At 50.0% G+C, this 18,982-nt stretch overlaps 1 protein-coding gene across 2 annotated transcripts in view; it reads left to right on the top strand.

Annotated features, from left to right (window-relative positions):
* Nucleotides 1-18,710, top strand: part of MECR (mitochondrial trans-2-enoyl-CoA reductase) — a 37,784-nt gene extending 19,074 nt beyond the window's left edge. The window contains exons 4-10 of one of the 2 annotated variants that reach the window (XM_030328006.1): nucleotides 2,007-2,150; nucleotides 4,780-4,882; nucleotides 5,951-6,053; nucleotides 7,646-7,719; nucleotides 10,529-10,589; nucleotides 10,749-10,821; nucleotides 18,502-18,710. In XM_030328006.1, coding sequence (XP_030183866.1) covers nucleotides 2,007-2,150; nucleotides 4,780-4,882; nucleotides 5,951-6,053; nucleotides 7,646-7,719; nucleotides 10,529-10,589; nucleotides 10,749-10,821; nucleotides 18,502-18,584 — 641 coding nt within the window. In that variant the 3' untranslated portion in view covers nucleotides 18,585-18,710. Of the gene's footprint in view, nucleotides 1-2,006; nucleotides 2,151-4,779; nucleotides 4,883-5,950; nucleotides 6,054-7,645; nucleotides 7,720-10,528; nucleotides 10,590-10,748; nucleotides 10,822-12,212; nucleotides 12,558-18,501 lie in introns of those variants that run through there. The other variant, XM_030328005.1, reaches the window with a different exon arrangement.
* The last annotated feature ends 272 nt before the right edge of the window (nucleotides 18,711-18,982 follow it).

Genomic DNA, 18,982 nt, shown 5'->3' with positions numbered 1-18,982 from the left:
GGCTGACCATGGGCGCTACCCCCATCCCACCCAGGTTCTCTTTAGAAGAGGATTAGGGACTGCCAGGCCCCAGAAATTTGTGTCAAGCTCTGAATTTCCATTGTTGTGCCTTTAAGGGAAATTAGAAAACACCCCTAATTTCATGCATAGAAAACCCTACACTAGGTGATTGGCCAGAGTAGACACGGCACATGTTGGCCAAGAGAAGTAGGGGCCATGATGACGAAGGTGACCGTGAAGATTTGAAAACCAGGCTGGGTGAAGCCCAGAAAAATGCCAGGATACCGCCTAGATTCCAAAGGAACCCGTCAGTTTTTCAGTGTCTTATCTTCTCAGCCACAGATCTACCAGTGCAGCTCTTAATAGAATGTGTTCCTGCCTCTTGTCTATACTACCTGGTCCCTAAAGCCCACATTGTCTCTCTCCACTTACAGCGCAAGTAGTAGTCACCTAGGCTGTCCCCTCCACCCCACCCCTGACCGTGTGGAGCCAGGGTACCATTAGAATCCCAGCAACTGGGCAGGTGCACACGCTCCAGAGCGGCCCCTAAGGTACCACAGCCACCAGATTCCAAGCCAGTAACAGTTTCTCTAAGGTGACCTAGCGAGTACACGGTCCACGAGCCAAGGCTTGAATCGCGTCTGTTTGTCTCCAAGTCTGTTCTCCTCACCTCTGCTTTACACAGGATCCTGCCCGCATGGGTGAGCACCTGTCAGATGCAGGTTGTGACCCATCAGTGAAATTGATCCAATGGGTTGCAAACGGCACTTTTTTCCCCTAAAATCAGTCACAGTAGAATAGAAAATAACAGGATATCATACACAGTAGGGTAGATATTGTCCCATGAGCCTTTGATTTCTGTTACATGTAGGGGTACATATTTATATATGTGAATGTACTGAGGGACAGCATAGCTCATGATTACTGTGGGTCAGGATCGTGAGAGTCTGGGGGACGTTCCTGTGGTCCAAGCCACTTCAGCCATGGCCCGAGCCTGCCTTCCCATCACTCTCTGCCCCGCAGCGTGTATCCTCCTAGGTCCATCTTCTGTCTGTCCTGCCTCAGAGCCTCTCCATATGCTTTTTCCTCTCCTAGACCATTCTTGGTGTACTCCGTGAGTGACATTCTTGGCATCTGTACCCTTTAACTCTTAGCTTGCACCTCCTCAGAGAAGCTGTCCCTGACCCCCATCTCAAGGAATTCTCCCCACTGCAATTGTCTGTTTCTCACCTGATTTCCCCTGGAATGAAACTCCGTGAAAGGACGGAACGCGTCTACACTGTCCGAGCACGTGGCCCCCAGTAGGAGCACACTAAGTATCTGTAGGTGGGGCGCCCAGATTAGTCGGGTGACTTTGGGCAAGTCACTTTCGTGGCTTCCTACCCTGTTAAATGAGGAGGTTAAACTCGATGCTCTAAGGGCCTTCTCAACACTGACATTTTACAATTCTTTTGTCTGCAGCTAGAACGTGGCCTGGAGGTTAATGGTCACTTCTCTCCAGTTTACAGGAGTTTGTCATTGCCCTTGTGTCATTTGATTTGTGCAGCAGCTCTTGGAGGAGGCCAGTATCATTTACATATGAGGGTAACCAAAACGCAGTAATTTGCGCAAACCAGCAAAACCAGGTCCCAAAGCTAGGCCTTTGACTTCTACTTTCATGCTTTTTTCCATAATACCGCCCAAGTCAACGTGCCCTACGTAAGGAGAATGAGGACCGAATAGGGAAAGGGAGGCTTTCGCAGCTTCTCTTGCCCTGGTTGTGATGTTACTCAGAATCCAGTAGCTTCAGATCCTTAGCTACATCTGATGGAACCAATGTGCTAATAACAAAATCGCTATCATGAGGACTCAGAGATTCAAAAGGATTTCAAGATCTTCTTTTTTCCCTGAGTCTTACTTGAATTGAAGGCTGATGTCTTAGGCGCCCATTTACTGAGGAGGGTGTCTTGGGGCCAGTTGTGGAGAGAGAGCCTTTCTCACGACCCCGGCCCCATCCCCTGACTCAGGAACCTGGCGGACTGAGGCTGTGTTCAGCGAGGAAGCACTGATCGGAGTTCCAAGTGACATCCCTCTTCAGAGCGCCGCCACCCTGAGTGTCAATCCCTGCACGGCCTACAGGATGTTGATGGACTTTGAGCAGCTGCAGCCAGGTAGGAACCGCCAGGTGCGGGGAGCAGGCTGGGATCTCCTGACTGGGTGTGACCCACATCCTGACCCCGAGGCCCTGACAGCTCACCAGTAAGGGGCCGAGAGGCAGACGGGCCCCTAACCTGGGCAAGTGTGTGGTTGCTGCTTTTGTTTTGTTAGCTTAGTTCCTAGAAAGTGTGCTGGAACCCCATGAGGAGAACAGTCTGGAAAACCGCTGAGGGATCACATTCCCTAGAGTTTGGGATGGGATTCTGCCATTCAGCAGAAACGTATGGCGCTGTGCTAAGGTCTGTGACACAACAAAGCCAGACAAGATAGACGGTGCCTGTGTTCTCAGTAAAATGCTGAACTGAGTAATTCCACTCAGCATTTCTATGGCACTTTCCAGGTCACATAAGTGCCTTTCCATGCGTTACCCCAGTGACTGCATTAAATCTTCAAAGCAGTGTGGTGAGGTTGGTATCACTGGTTGAGAGTTCAGGCCCCAGGCAGACAACCTCAGTCTGAATACCAGAATCACCTTTCACTATGAACTGACCTCTCAGATCATCAGATTTTTCACCTATAAAACGGACAGTAAGGGGTTTTGATGGTTAGCTGGAACACTGCGGTGTAACACTCAGTGCGGGGCCTGGCACACAGCACAGTAATTAAGCGCTGCTTTTATTATTCTTCCTTTTCATAAAGGAGGAGACTGAGGTCCAGAGAAGTAAACTACTTGGGCGAGATCACTCAGCAAGGAAATGACAAAGCCGGATGTTCTATTTGGGGTTCCCTGAAAGCAGAGCCTGAGGCAAGGACTGAGTGAGGGTGGACAGTTTGCTGGGGAGGTGATCCCAGGAAGCAGGAGTGAAGGATTGGGAGAGGGAGCCAGGGAAAGGAGGAAAAGCCAGTGAAGGCTGATTACTGCTGTGGGCGAGCAGGGCTCAGTCTTGCTGGGAGGAGGCCTCCAAAGATCCTCATAGAACCCACCTCAGGATTGGCCTCCCATTGTTGGAAGGTCACCCTTCACACTATGCATGTCCACGGACTATAGAAGTCACCTAGTCTAGCTCTGCCATGCCAGTGAGGAAACTGAGGCAGAGATGTTGGAACGAGATAAGCTTAGATTGCCACTAATGCTTGTAGCTGGCTGAAAACCAGTCCCAGCTTCCTGCAAAGAGAAAGGCAGTTCTCACAGCTGTGCCAGGGCGATCCCAGGAGGCTTTGGTGGAGAAAACCAGTCCTGGTTAAGGAGACGTTTTGGTCACCTGCGTCTCATCCCCTCCGGCCACCTCTAATTTGGGCCACAGTTGTGGTGGACATCAGGGTATTCTGACACCACCCCACCTCAGTTGCCCGTGGCATCTCTCCACCTGCCTGCCTGAGGGCAGGTGTGGTCTGGGCTAGATCAGTGTTAAACTAAATTGTCATACTGACCCATTGTAAGAATTACATTTTACACTGTAATCCAGTACATAGATATATGTATGAGTATATATATAACGGAAAACAAAGTTTTATGGAGCAGTATTTGCCCTTACTATGTGTGATGCAGTGTGTTCTTCTTAATTCTCTGTTCCTCAATCTTAACTGAAAAAAAAAAAAAAAAATGTTGCTTACAACCCACTAGCTTGATTTCATAACCCACTGATGACAATCTGTGAGCTGACTCCTGCCTACAGAGAATAGGCATTCTTCTTCCAGGAAATCCCCTGTCTGTAGCACCAGATCCCTGCATTTCAGATCATATTTCAGGGGTGACAGAGCACCTTCCTGGACACAGTGGCATTCGACTAATCCGGAGCATCCTGATTGGCACTCCCAGGATTCCTGTTTTATGCGGAGGAAACGGAGGTCATGACCTCTCTCATGTCATTCAGTTACAGCCAGTGGGGAAGCCGGGACTCACACCAGATCGATCTGATTTCAGAGCCCACGTTTTCCCCGCATGCCACGCTGCCTCCCCCAATGGCTAGTTCCAAAGCCTCGGCTTTGACCACAGACTATCTGTAGGATGCTGTTTCTGGAGCTCTGGGTTTCTCCAGCATTGATCCCATTTCAAGGCAGTGTGCCCTTACTGAGCAGCACAAAGGGGGAATAAGGCATGGCCATGTCCTCAGGAAGCTGCAGGCTCTTGCTAGAAATGGGCATGTCCACAACCAAGTATAAGACGGGGCACACCATGTGCGGAGAGAGAGCCAGAGGAGCACACAGAAGGAAGATGGGAAGGGGGCCGCGCTTGAGCTGTGCTTCAAGGAGTATATGGGATTTCAAAACGAAGGAAGAGAGAAGGAGGGAAACATTGCAAACCATGGAAATAATCTAAGAGATTTGAGGGCATAAAAATCGAGAGGATGATGAACAATATAAAATCATTTACACAGTGGGATCTAAATTACATATAGTATGGACTCTTAATTGCCAAGCCCTGGGAGGCACCATGGGTGTCATGGAATTTGGAGGTGGGGGGGTCACTGGGAAAAGAGTAAGCAACACTCCAAGATCTGAGAAGACTCAGCAGCCAGGTCCTGGGTCATTCTGAGCCTGAGCACTCCCATCTCTTACCCTACAATAGTATCCCAGACAGGAAGCACTTGACCTGTTTACAGGTCTTCAGGACTTGACTTGGGTCTCTTCCTGGCTCTACAGGAGACAGTGTCATCCAGAATGCGTCCAACAGTGGAGTGGGGCAAGCAGTCATTCAGATCGCCGCAGCCCTGGGCCTCAGGACCGTCAATGTGGTCCGAGACAGGTGCGTGGGGGGGGCCTTATCCCAGTGCACGAGACTTAGGCCTTTCCACCCAGCATCCCTGCAAGCGCCCCTGTGTCCACCAGATGGCGCCCGTGCATAAGCAGCCCGCAGACAGATCCTTCAGCCGCCAGAAAAGAGGCCCACTTGGCCTCTGGCTATAGGATGAGTGACTATCCCAAATGTAAAAGGAGAGCTGGAAGGAGCTGAAGCCGGCCCTTGCTGAGCAGCTGAGAGTTTTTGTGTCTGTGATAACCTCGTGATTTCAAGGCCACGCTTCATCTTTGGGAATCTGTTAAGCTGTGTTTGTTATTCCTTCTGTAAACTGTCTGACCCGGGGCCCTTTCTCCCCTTGCATCTGTGTGGCACTTGAGCTGTACTAAATATGGATGTGAAGGAGATGGGGCAGGCTTGTCATCTGTGTTACAGTGAGGAAACAAGGTTCAGAGAAAGGAAGCCATTTGCTCAGGAAGACCCATCAAGTCAGTAATAGACTTAGTTCCCTGCCTTGTTCTCTTTCCATCATGCCATCCAGTTTCCTTAAGCCTCACTGTCAACAAACGTGGCTATATCTGTGGTGGAAGTCCAGTCTTTGGGGGAGAATTGACACTCGCTTCCCTTCCCTATTCCCTCAGTTGTGTTAACAAAAATCAGTCTGTTTGCCCTGGCCAGAGAGGCCCAGAGCCACCCCTGGGCTGGAGTATGTTTGCACAACACCCTGAAGAGCCCCTTGAAAAGAGGAGGAGAAAGGAAATGAAGTTTGTCATTTCAGTAGACAAAATCAGGAAGTGAAATGACTTCTCCCTGGGCCAGATGGTTTCTAGCACCTTTGAGCTGGCAAGGACTGTGGAAATCACCCTGTATTGCCAGTGAGGAAACCGAGGCCAAGAGGTGTTGGAGTGTGATGAAATCCGGTAGCCAGCCCCTGTGTAGGGCCTGGCTTACCCTCAATCCCAGCTTCCCACAAAGAGAAACTCATGTTCTCACAGCCATAGCAGAGGAGTCCTAGGAGCTTCTGGGAGAGAAAGGCAGCAGGAGTGCTAAGGGCTGTGGATTGTGCTTGGTTTCTAGGCCTGACATCCAGAAGCTGACTGACAGACTGAAGAATCTAGGGGCTGAGCATGTTCTCACAGAAGAGGAGCTAAGGAAGCATGAAATGAAAAATTTCTTTAAGGTACGTAGGCTGAGGGGCATTGTGCCTTCATTCCATGCTCATCTCCCTGGAAAAAGTTGACCTGATAGAAAAGCTGGGACTGGCCCCGTCACTTCTCTCCAAATCCTCCCTTCATCTCTTTGTGGAAGGACAAAACCCATTCCCTCAGCCAGGGGACGGCATGCATCAAGTGCCCAGATGCTGTGAGGGAGGTGGTAGAGACAGACGAAGTCCAAGAAACCCTGGATTATTTGTACTTTTGAATATTTTTAGCAGGCCACATCAGCCCATACAGTTAGTGTGAGTCTCAGAGCTGGGAGAGGACCTGAGGAAACTGAGCCACAGAGAAGGAAGAGAAAGGAAAGAAGTACGTCTCTGAAGCCCTTTCTTTGTATTGTATCTGATAATCCCCACAAAAGGTCAACAAAGCAGGTGCTCTCTCTTTTCTAGATGAGAAAACCAAGTCTCCAAAGAGATAAAGGATTTCACCAAAGCCACACAGTTATAAGTGGAGTCAGGGTTGGCCCCAGGTCTCTCTGAACTCACAGCCTCTTAACCTTCTAGAACCTCCACCCCCAGCATACCTAACAGGTGACCAAACTTCAGCCTCTTTCTCCTGAACCCAGGAGTGACCAAACACACACACCCCCTCGAGAACACCTGCCTCTTAAGAACATCTCCGAGGGGCGCCTTGGTGGCGCAGTCGGTTAAGCGTCCGACTTCAGCCAGGTCACGATCTCGCGGTCTGTGAGTTCGAGCCCCGTGTCGGGCTCTGGGCTGATGGCTCAGAGCCTGGAGCCTGTTTCCGATTCTGTGTCTCCCTCTCTCTCTGCCCCTCGCCCGTTCATGCTCTGTCTCTCTCTGTCCCAAAAATAAATAAACGTTGAAAAAAAAAATTTTTTTTTTTTAAATAAAGAACATCTCCGGAGCAGCAGATCAGCACCTCTAACTCAAACTGAGCTGTGAGCACAGAGAAGAAGTACACTTGGGGGACCTAGAGTCCTTCAAAAAGGAATGTACGTGCCCTCTGTCTGTCCTTTCCTAGAGAGGAGTTTTGAACAAAATTCCAAAACGTAACAGGATTAAGCTGATAAAGCAAAGGTCCTTGCAGAGCAGAGTGTGAAGGCAACACTATCCCATTTTCCTTCACTGCCCCCCACCCCCTGACACAGCACCTGTGGAAAGGAAGTGCTGTTTGTGGCAAGCTTTAGACCCCACGAGTAAGGGGGCACCTGGCGGGTTCTGTCAGTAGAGCATGCAACTCTCAGTCTCAGGGTCGTGAGCTCAAGCCCCACACTAGGCATGGAGTCTACTTAAAAAAAAGAAAGAAAGAGGGGCGCCTGGGTGGCTCAGTCAGTTGAGTGACCGACTTCGGCTCAGGTCATGATCTCGCGGTTTGTGAGTTTGAGCCCTGCGTTGGGCTCTGTGCTGACAGCTCGGAGCCTGGAGCCTGCTTCCAATTCTGTGTCTCCCTCTCTCTGCCCCTTCCCCACTCATGCTCTGTCTCTCTCTGTCTCAGAAATAAATAAACATTAAAAAAAAATTTTTTTTTAAAGAAAGAAATCCCACACATACAGTGGTAGCTCCCTCACTACAGGTTCCTTATTTTCCAGGACATGCCCCAGCCCCGACTTGCTCTCAACTGCGTTGGCGGGAAAAGCTCCACAGAGCTGCTGCGACACTTAGCGTAAGTCCCTTGGCCCTGCAAGTCTTGTTGGCCCAAGCTCTCTGAGCTTGTAGCTGGGAGGACTGGCAAGTGACCCAATCCCAGTGGGCAACGCAAGCCAAGCCAGGTCAGCATAACCCTGGGTAGGAAATGGATTGCCATCATTTCCTGGTTATCCAGGCACTTCCTTTCTCAGCCTGTTCCTTTATAAGTGACCGATAGACCCAGCCGCTTTGCTTTTCCAAGGGACCCCAGAAGTAGATGGCTAAGCTTTCTGTGATAGGGGAACAGTTAAGGATTCATAACCTAGGGGCCTCTTCAAAAGTCACTTAGTCCTAGCTTGTTAGCTTTTAAATTTTTTATTAGCTTTTAAAAATAGATTCTAATTTTAGAGGTAACGTTATTGCTATTACAAAGCATTTTGAAAGCATGTAAAAGTACAAAGGAAGGGGCACACCTGTCTGGCTCAGTCGGAGGGTGCAATTCTTGATCTCACGGTTGTGAGTTTGAGCCCCATGTGGGGTGTGGAGATTACTTAAAAAATAAAATCTTCCCCCAAAAAGGACAAAGGAAAAATTAAGCAGGAAAGTTAGCTATCATCCCACCACCAAGGGGGATAAGCATTGTTGACAATATTAACAGTGGGTGTCCTTCCATTCTTTTTGCCATTAATATAAAGTTCCTGGGGCGCCCGGGTGGCTCAGTCGGTTAAGCGTCTGACTTTAGCTCAGGTCATGATCTCAAGGTCTGTGAGTTCGAGCCCCGCCTCAGGCTCCGTGCTTGACAGCTCGGAGCCTGGAGCCTGCTTCGGATTCTTTGTCTCCATCTCTCTCTGCCCCTCCCCCGCTCGTGCTCTGCCTCTCTCTCTCTCTCTTTCTCTCAAAAATAAATAAACATTTAAAATATATATATAAAGTTCCTGAGCTGAGGAACTTTCCAACTAAAGCAGGAATCCCCTCAGCAACATTGGTTGACACATTCTTGCTAGCACTCACTAGCTAAGAGACGCAGAGATGGCTCAGACACTGAAGGAACTCTCTAGAACTCCTAGGCTAGATGGGGAGATGGGTCATGTGGTCAGAGAGCTGTGATAGTGATCGCTGAGTATTCGCCTGTGCACCAGACTCTGTGCAGAGTGCTTGACTTACCCCACCCCCCTCCGCAACCACCAAAGGGGGGGATACTCTGCCCATCCCCATTGATACAAGGCCCAGAGAGGATAATTACCTTGCCCAAAGTCTAGGAAGTGGAAGAGCCAGGCTTAACCCCAAGTTCTCGTGACTCCTGCATACACCCCTCCCGCCTTACTTCGGCAGCCTCAAGGGCAGCCCGTGACCCCCGCAGCACTCGCTGTAGGAGGAAGCCTTGAGCAGTAGTTACAGATGTAGGTGCTGGAGTCAGAAAGTCCCAGCTCTGCTACTTACTAGCTGTGGGCCTGTGAAAAGTTAGGCAATACATAAAAGATCCAGGCCTCAGTCTCCTCGCGTGTACAGTGGGGGGATAGAAACCCTTTCTGCCTCAGAAGGGTCGTCTAAAGACACTGAGGTGATGCACAAATCGCCATACACACAGAGGTGGGTTTCATTTTCCCCGCTGTAAAATGAGAGCAATGAAAGTACTCCCTGGGGGTCCCAGGGACGACTCACCACATCAGTGCACATGGAAATGCTCAGACCTGGCCCCAGCACCTAAAAAACGCCCAGTAAACATCAGCTATTCAGATTAGAACAAGTGCAGAGGCTGTGGGGAGTTGGGGGGGAGGGCTTGATCCCAGAAAGGAGCTACTTTCTGGGACAAGTGTCAGGCGAAGGGAACTTAAGACCAAACTGCCCACAAACCTCATGGACAAAGAGTTACATGCCTCACACGGCAACAGCTTCCACTTTGTAGTTCACAGAGCACCACGTCCACACCCGCCATCATCCTTGACCAGCAGACTCCTAAAAGCCAGGGAGTGGGGAAGGGAACACAGGTTAAATGGAGCACAGAAGTCCGAGCTTGTTAGTTTTTAAAAATCATTTGAGCCTCTCCCCTGTTGGACTGCTGGAGCAGGTGTGGGTGTCAGACAGCAGGTCCTGGCAAGACCCCTCCTGCAGCGACGGCAATTGCCCACTGCCCTCCCTGTCCCCACCCACACTGTTCCTTATCTGTATGGCCATCTCACCTCACGGATCCTCAGGTGAGTCCGGACAGACGGAGGGCAGAGGTCTGCACTGCACCAGTGTCTGTGCACTGCCCAAGGCCACACATCTAGGAGTGGAGGGGAGCCAGGTCTTGAGCTCTTCTCAATAGCGCGTGCTTCTTTGTAACACTTCATCCAAGCCCGGCTGGGTGGTTAGATGGGTGGGTTCCCAACCCTGTCATGTGGCAACGTGTTTGTTGGTTGACTTTAACACAGGTTCTTGCTTCCTGATACATTAGGTCTGGGTCGAGCCTAGGAATCTGTAGTTTTTGAAACATTCCCAAGGATTCTGAGATCAAGGTTCAGAAACCAGGCTTGGAGGGGCTCCTGGGTGGCTCAGTCAGTTAAACATCTGACTTCGGCTCAGGTCATGATCTCACGGTTCGTGAGTTCAAGCCCCGCGTCGGGCTGTGTGCTGATGGCTCACAACCTGGAACCTGCTTTGGATTCTTTGTCTCCCTCTTTCCCTGCCCCTCCCTCCCTCTCTCTCTTCCCACCCTCTCATTCTCTTTTTTTCTCTCTCAAAAATAAATATTAAAAAAAAAATTTTTTTTTAACAAAACCAGGGCGGGAATAGAAGTGTTCCGGCAGGTTTGAGAAGAGCTCTATCTCTGTCTCTACCCACTCTGTTCTCTCTGGTCTCTTCAGGCCTGGGGGAACCATGGTGACCTACGGGGGAATGGCCAAGCAGCCTGTCATAGCCTCTGTGGTAAGCTGGTGAGGGAGGCAGACCTGGACACCACAGTTGTCCAAACCCACATGGTGCCCTTGTCCTTGGGCAGGAGGGTGGGGGTGGGCGGGTCTGTACCTTAAGCATCACCCGAAGTGCTTGCCCTCAGAGCCCAGTACATCCTTGTTGTGTCCACAGAGCCAGCTCATTTTTAAGGATCTCAAACTTCGAGGCTTTTGGTTATCCCAGTGGAAGAAGGACCACAGTCCAGGTGAGTGGATGATGGCCCCATTGCGAACGGTCACATGAGAGGGCAGTGCCTACTGCAGAAGTGACCAGCCATTCTGAGCTCTGGAGAGGTGATTGGCTCCCCAGCACCACGGCAGTTTAAAGGAAAATATTCTCTAGCCACTGCCGCAGCCAGCAAATTAGGTATTGGGGGAAAGTGGGCTAGTCCTGGGGGGTGGTGGCACTGAGCAAGGCAGACACTGTCCCCGTCCTGAGCAGCTGCCAGTGGGGAAAACTGCCACGGAAGACAGCCACGTAAAGGGAGTAAATTCTGGAGCCGGCCCACCTGGGTTCAAATCCTGCTCCCACCATTACTAGTGATAGGTTCTGCCTGGCCTAACCCTGGGGTTTGCACAAGTTATTTCCATCTCAGTTTGGATATCGTAGTTGCCTAGACGTCGTTAGCCCTGTGTGGTAGAGGAGGAAACTGAGGTTCAGAGTGGTTAGGGTCGCCCCACCTAGGGAGTGGTGCAGCCACGGTGTGAACTAGTCTCTTCGAGTCCAGAACCTGAGCCAGTACACTACTCTTCCTCTTCTGGAGGGCTGGCTGCCCAGAAGGTGACCCCTCGAGCTGAGACTGAAGAATCACATGGAGTCGCCCCGATGAAGGGGAGGAGAGTGGTGGCGTCAGTGGCGTATTTCAGGCCGGAAAGGTAGCCCATGCAAAAGCCCATTGCGGAGGGTGGGAGCCTGGCCAGATAGGTTGCGACCAGATTATGACAGGCCTTGCAAACCTTAAGGAGCTCAGACTCTACCTGAAAGGCAAGTGAAGATCCACCGAAGCACTTTCAACAGGGGGTGTGATCAGAGTTGAATGTTGCATGATTTGATGTCTATGAAAAAACATTTGTCAGCCTAAGCCAAGACCATATTGCCACTTCCCATCTTCCTGGACCATATTGGGGGCAGGCCCTAAGAGGGGATGTTCGGGACCTCTCACCTCGTAGGGTTCTAAGGGAGCCCTGGGCTCTCAGGGAAAGCTCCTTTCCCTGAGCAAAGCCCGTCTGTTCCACTCCAGCTGGCCCGCCAGGCACACCCACCCCTCCCTTTGCCTTTTCTAGCTGCCTCTTCTAGCTGACTCAAAGTAATCCTGCCCCTCCCGCCATTCAGGACTCCCAGTCACATCCCAGTCAGGTTCTGTGGGTCTGCGCCCTCGTAGCCACCACTCTGCCTGCCCATCAGCTCCTGGGGCCGCTCCCCGTCTCCTCTGTCCTACCCCGCCGGGGACCGGTTTGCCTCCACAGCCTCCCTATCCATGGCCAAGCCTGGGCTCTCAGGCTTTCCTGGAGTTCAGCGCCAGCTCCTGCCACTGGGGGTGGCCCACGGTCTGTCTTGCCGCTGTTCCCACGTCTGACTTCCTCCAACCTCCCACAGCCCAGTTCAAGGAGCTGATCCTCACACTGTGCAGTCTCATCAGCCGAGGCCAGCTCACGGCCCCTGCCTGCTCCGAGGTCCCACTGCAGGACTACCAGCGTGCCTTGGAAGCCTCAATGCAGCCCTTCGTGTCTTCAAAGCAGATTCTGACCATGTGCTAATCGCATAGGAGCCAGAGTGAGGTGGGAGGGAAGACGGATCGGTAGGACTGGTTTCAGGCCCCTCGGTCAGGGCCCTCAGCTTTCCCCAGGCTGCCCTCTGACTAGGGGGGTTGTGAAGCCAGCCAGGGCCAGCCCCTGGGTATCTAATAAAGTCTGAACTTCCTAAGAACAGACACACACAAAACCAACAGAAGTCATCCCTGTTGAGAAGAACCCTCAGTTGTGCACCTGCCATTCCAGCATTAAGAAAGCCCCCTTGCCCATCCTCCAACTTGTCCTCCAGCGATGATTTCCTGACCACCCTGAAAGCAAAGTGAGGGTGGGGACTGGCAGGTACAAAAGCCAGTAGGATGCAGTCTCCACCCCCAGGCTGTCCCAGAGGAGCAGAAAGGAAGGTTTGACTCATTCTGGGTGGTGCGGGGCTCCGTGTGGGACGGGAGGAGGATCAGCTACCTGAGAGGGTGAATGCCAGGCTAAGGAGCCAAGGAGTCGGGGTCTCAGGTGGCTGGACCACCCTCCTGGAATGTCTGTCCTAACTGGGGAAATAGTTGTTACACCAGTGCTTCTCAACCTGAAGTCATTTTACCCCCAAGGACGTTTGACAGTCTGGAGACGTTCTCAGTCATAATTGACAGGGTGCGATCGGCATCTAGTGGGTAGAGATCAGTGATGCTGCTCAGATAGCATCTGGTGCACAGAACAGCCTTCCTCAACAGAATGATCCAGCCCAAGATGTCCATAGTGCCACTGTTGAGAAACCCTGAATTAAGCTAACAGTCCCACAATCACTGCCCTGGTGATTCAAGTGCTAAAGAAGATGCATGTGAAGTGCTATGATGGCATAACTGAGGTCTTGTCCTAGGCCTGGAGTCAGGGGAGCCTTCCTGACATGAAAGTGGGTTCTGAAAATGAGTAGCTTTATTCAGAGAAAGAGAAGAGTTTGACATCATGTGACTTTTTGTGTTTCCCTTACGATCCACTCACCCTGATGGAAAAAAACTAGAGACTGTTCCCTGGTCACCGGGCCTACTTTCCCTTAGCTCAAGAGCCTCTTTCAAGGAGTATTTACTAGATACCCAGTGTGTGCCTGAGGCACACAGGGAATGCCTGTGAGGGGGCGGAGGCGGGGGCTGGCCCTCTGGCTGCTTAGCCTAGTGCAGGGGACCAACCTTCCCAGCATACTAATGAGGCCTCTGACAGAGGTGTCCAGAGGGCCGTGGAGACACGGCAAGTCTGCCTGAGGGTTGAAGGAAGGCTTCGTGGAAGAAGTGTCGTCCACAGCATATGGTGAAGGCCAAGCAAGAAAACGTGCATCCAGCAGAACCAGCAGCACACGCACAAGCCTGCTTCTGCTGCCTGAGGTTGGAGAGTGTGAGGGCTGAGGTGGGAGCTGTGGGTACAGGTCAGAGCAGGAAGGTTCGAGAAGTCAGGACTTACCCTTCAGAACTGGCGAGGCACAGAGGGGTTTTCAGCAGCAGGGTGATATGGGAAAACTGGCTCAGAAGACCAGAGGGCACCCAGGCTTATCACAGACACGTACGTAGGCCCCTGACCTAATGCTCTTGCCTTTGGGAGCATCTTGTGTGTCCTCTGGAGAAAAGGACTTGGCTTCAGCCCAGAGCTGGGGAAGGTCTGCACGTGTCCTCTTGATAAGAGTTGCTACCTTGTGCACGTAGGCTCAGGATCAGCCCCAGCTTGCCCAAGTCCCTCCCGTCCCCTGTCTTCTGTCCTTGAAAAAAACGCCTGAGAGGGTGGAGGAGGCTGCCCAAAGGCTACAGGAATGAACGGTTAGAATTAGGTTCTTCAGGAGGAGTCCACAGTGTTGGGTTAGGGGAATGATGAGCCTGCAGCCATGGAGAGGGGACAGCCCCCGGTACAGACTCAGAGGAGATAGACACGATGGAGGAAGGTTCCTAACACTATGGTCAGAGACCCCGTGGAGGGCCGTGCAAAACCTCCTAAGAACAATATCTCTAGGGGTCTGGAGGTGACATTTGGTTGTGCTGTATTTTCTTTATTTTTATTTTTTTAAATGTTTCTTTTTGAGAGAAAGAAAGAGCACAAGCAGGGGAAGGGCAGAGAGAGAGACACACACACAGAATCTGAAGCAGGCCCCAGGCTCTAAGCTGTCAGCACAGAGCCTGACGCGGGGCTCGAACTCACGAACTGAAAGATCATGACCTGAGCCGAAGTCAGACACTTAACCGACTGAGCCACCCAGCACCCCTGGGCTGTGCTTTAAAGGATGATTATAGTTTTCTCAGAGAAGGGAGACATGCCTTCTAGACTAAGGGACCAGATTAAGCAAAATATATTATGGAGGCAGGGCATTTATGTTAGAATCTTGTCATTTCCCCCCAAATATCCATTCTCTTCCTAAGAACACATGATTTTTACACAGGCACATGGTAACCTGGAATAAATAGTTTTCCTGCCTTCCTTGCAGCAGACAAGGTCCATCCCTTGTGATGCAAGCAGAAGTGGTAGGTGTTGATTTCTTAAGAACCTCTTTAACATGTAGCCAGCATCCAGCCTGTACCTGTTTCTTCCCCTTCCATCTTCCTCCTGGCTGGCACACAGACCTGATTCCTGGAATTTGTACAGCCATCTTTGATCATGTTAAGAATGGGTCAGTGACAAGATCCAAGAAGCCTGGGTTCCTGGCACCCAGAAGCCCAGCTGCCCACCTCAGGATTTGTTTTACATGAGAAATAAGCCTCTGTGTTACTTAATTTTGTAGAATTTGGGCTGTCTCTGAAGCTAACCATAAGTGATACATATTCTATGATTCAATTTATATTGGAATCAATCAAGCTGAAGCTGAAAAACTGAATTGCGGCTGTCTGTGATTCCCCACTAAGGAATTTGAACTTCAGCCTGTGGGCAATAGGGAACAAAAGGTTTCTGAGCCAGAAGATGAGAACTGTGCTTTGGGAAAACAATTCCTCTGGCAGCAGTTTGGGGGACAGTTGGGAGAAGGGAGGCACTAAACGAAGAGATAAAGTCAGAAATTCCCAGGCTTCTGAATTTCAGACAAGTAAAATCCGCAGAAATTTCAAAGGCCGGCGTGAGGATTACCAACATCTAGGAGGCCAGCGGAGAAAGGAGACTGTGACAAGACCGTGGCAAAAGAGGGTCTGACTTGAACTGGATCATCTCTTCCATATTTTACAAGTATAGGAGGCTGTTTTTCATTTTCATGCTGTGGAGTTGGGACAGCTCTGTTGGCCCACTAAATAAACAAAATCCTTTCTTAATGGCTGGGGGAGGAACCTTTGGCTCCAGGAGACTGAAAGAAGATGAACAGGCATTACCTCCTAAACCAAAAAGCTTGGGCACACCTGACGCCCTGAGGCTTCATGACTGTGGTGCTCCCTGTTTGTTGTCTTCTGGGAGCATCCACCCTGCCACCACCTACAGCCACTGACATAATATTGACTGCTTTGTGTCTTGGGAGATGAGATAGATAAGCCTGCTTTCCTCAGGGAAAGACGTGAGGCCCAGAAGAAAAAGGTTCTTGCATTCATCTGAGTGTCGCGGGCACGCATGTCCTTGCCCCTGAGAGCTCCTGGCTGCATCTGCCAGCCTCATGCTTCTTGGTAGGCACCATGCCCTGGGTAAGACACTGGGCCCATCCAGAGCAGCTGGAAATGGTAGAGAAGAGAGACTTAGGCCTGGCACAATATCTGCCTGCATTTGCAGGCAGGAAAATCCAGGAACATGGCAGAGGTAAGGGGATGTTCGCACTCCCTGAAAGAAAAGAAGGCTTTCCCTGTGCCCTTAACCCTTTGCAGTGTATAAACCCTTTCACCCACATCTCCATTTGATTTTTGCAACTTCCCTCTATCATTGAGATTTTAGTATCGTAACTTTGCAGAAGAGGAAGACGCCAAGCGAGGTGAAGTGAATTGCTCGAGGTCACACAGCAGGCAGCAGATCTGACACTAGGAGCCAGGTCCTCTGATCCTGTCTGGTCCCTCTACCAGTCCTGATTTTTTTGGCTCCAGTGATGATTAACATTTCAATCAGAAGAGAGTTCAAATTTCCCTGAGTCTGTATCTCATGGAGAGGCAGGAAAAAAGGGGAATCAGGAGGCTGTTAAAGTAGTTCAGGTAAGAGATCATTCATTTGTTCATTTAGTAACTGTTTTGAATGCCCATATGTGAAAAGCATTGTCATGGGTGCTAGGGATACAGTAGGAGAGAGACAAAGAACTTGGCCCTGGATACCAGGGAGCTTACATCCTAGTGGAGAAAGACCATGAACAAGTGAATAAACAAGGTAATTGCAGAGTATGGGAGGTGCTGTGAAAAAATCAAATAAAATACAGTGGTATCCTAGTGATGGGATACTTGAGATAAGGTGGGCTGGGAAGGTCTGAGACCTGAATAAGGAGTCAACCATATTGCAGACAGAAGTAACAGCCCAGTTAAAAACCCTGATGTGTGAACAGTATGACAGGGCCTGAACTAGCCAGTGGGAGTTAAGTAGATGCATCTGGCAACATTTAGAAGGAAGAATCAACAGGATAGACTAGGTGTGGTGGTTGCAGGTTGAACTTTATTTAGCACTTTGCTGGATGGAGGGTGTCACTGCCTGAGTTAGGGAACTCTGGAGGAGGAAGAGGGTTTAGAGACTGGCTTTTCCCCTCTGCCAGGGCTGTCTTTCCCATCTGTATTAACAGGCTGATCAGACTATAAGACCACCAAGGTTAGTACCAGTTCTTAAGAATATTATGATCCTTACACAACTAGATTCCAAATGGATCAAAGATTGCAATATAAGTCCTGAAAATAGCATAATAAACCATGAGAGGTTGTTTTTGTTTTAAACCTGAGTGAGAAAAACCACCACACAAAATCCAGAATCAAAGAAAAATAAAGGATGGATAAATTGCCTCCATAAATATCTTCTGTTTCTGCATAGCAGAAGACACTCTGGGCAAAGTCAAAAGTCAAACTCGGAAAAAATATTTCCAATTCATCTAACAAAGAGCTGATTTCCCTAATATATAGTGAGCTCTTATGAATCCATAAATAAAAAGGGGGAAAAATGTAAGCAGACACAGAAAGGAAAGTCTAAGTGTCTCTTAAAGATATGAAATGAGGCTCACTCCACTCAAGATAACTGCAAATTACACTACCCCGACATAGTGTTTTTCAGCTATCAGATTGACAAAGATCATAAAATTTGATAACATGGTGTTGATGATGAGATGGAGAAACAGGTACTTATGGAAGAGAATTGAGCAATATCTATCAAAACTACACTTGCCCACACCCTTTGACCCAACTGTCATACTTCTAGGAATACATCCTACCTATGTGTATATACAAAGTTACTCATTACGGCAGGTGTAAATAACAAATGGTTTGAACCTATCTCAAAATCCTTCATTGCTGCACCTATTCAGTCAATTACTGTGTATAATGGTACTTTATAAGCCATAAAAACGGTCCCGAGGAAGCTCCTTTTGTACTGATGGAATGATTTTCAAAATATAGTTAAGTGCAAAACTGTACATATAGTACACTACTATTGCTTTATTTGTGTGAAGTACCTCCCAAAGAACGTTTAGGAAACTGATTACACTGTTTGCTTCGGGGGTGGGAAACTAGGCGGCCAGAGGACGGAGATGATAAGACTTTTCGCCGTATTACTTGAACCAGTTAATGAATTATCCTTTCAAAATACAAGTTTACAAATAAATAAAAACAGCAAACAAAACTTCTTTGTGGTTCTAGGGAAATTGGGTTCGTGAGAAGGGAACCAATATTTATTGGTTCCTACCACGTTCCAGATACTGTCCCAAGCAGTACACTCTTCCCTATATACTGCCGGATTTAGTTACCCAGGTCGTCCAATTGAAATGGGATAAATTAATTTTACAATAGAAAATAAGTTAAATTGGCCAAGTGATTTAGTCAGTGTCAAGCCTAATTTAGCTCCAAAACTCCAGCCTTCTCCGCTTTCCACACTGCTCTTTAAATTGTCCTATTTTTAAAAAATAATAGTGGTATTTATCGGGCACTTGCGATGTGCTGGGAACAGTACGAAGTGCTTGACGTATTCTCATGTATAACTCTCTAGTCAACTCTGGAAGGTTGGAATTGCTATTCCCTTTTCAGGGAGAAGACCAACGAGACTCAGAGAAGTGGCGCGTAACCGGCCCAAGGTCACGGATACAAAGACGGTTAGAAGCCGGGCTTAACTCCAAAGCTCCTGCTCAGAAGTCGAAACCACTCCCGGTTCAAAGGACAAAAGCAGGAACGCTTGCAGGGCGGGAGGAGCCTCAGGCACTTCCGGGGGAGAAGCGAAGCCACCCGGCTGCGGAAGGCGGCGCAGGCTCGCCACAGCGAGCTCGCGAGAGGACGTGCCGGGAGGCGGGCACCGTCCGCCCTGCCTGCGCCGCCTGTCGATCATCTGGCCCTGCCTCACGCTGGAGCGCCCATGGGCAAGCCCCGCCCCCACTCCTGGCCGGGCGGGAAGCGAACGCGTGCTCCCTCCCGTTACCCTCCGCCTGCGGGGAGGGCGGGGAAGGCGGGAGGCGCGCGCTCGCGTGCTGCGTGCTCGCGTACGTCGCTAGGGTTCGGCTGCGTCCGTCCCGCC

This window comes from Lynx canadensis, chromosome C1, assembly GCF_007474595.2.
Source record: "Lynx canadensis isolate LIC74 chromosome C1, mLynCan4.pri.v2, whole genome shotgun sequence".
NCBI lineage: Eukaryota > Metazoa > Chordata > Mammalia > Carnivora > Felidae > Lynx > Lynx canadensis.
This window is presented reverse-complemented; position numbering and strand designations above follow the sequence as displayed.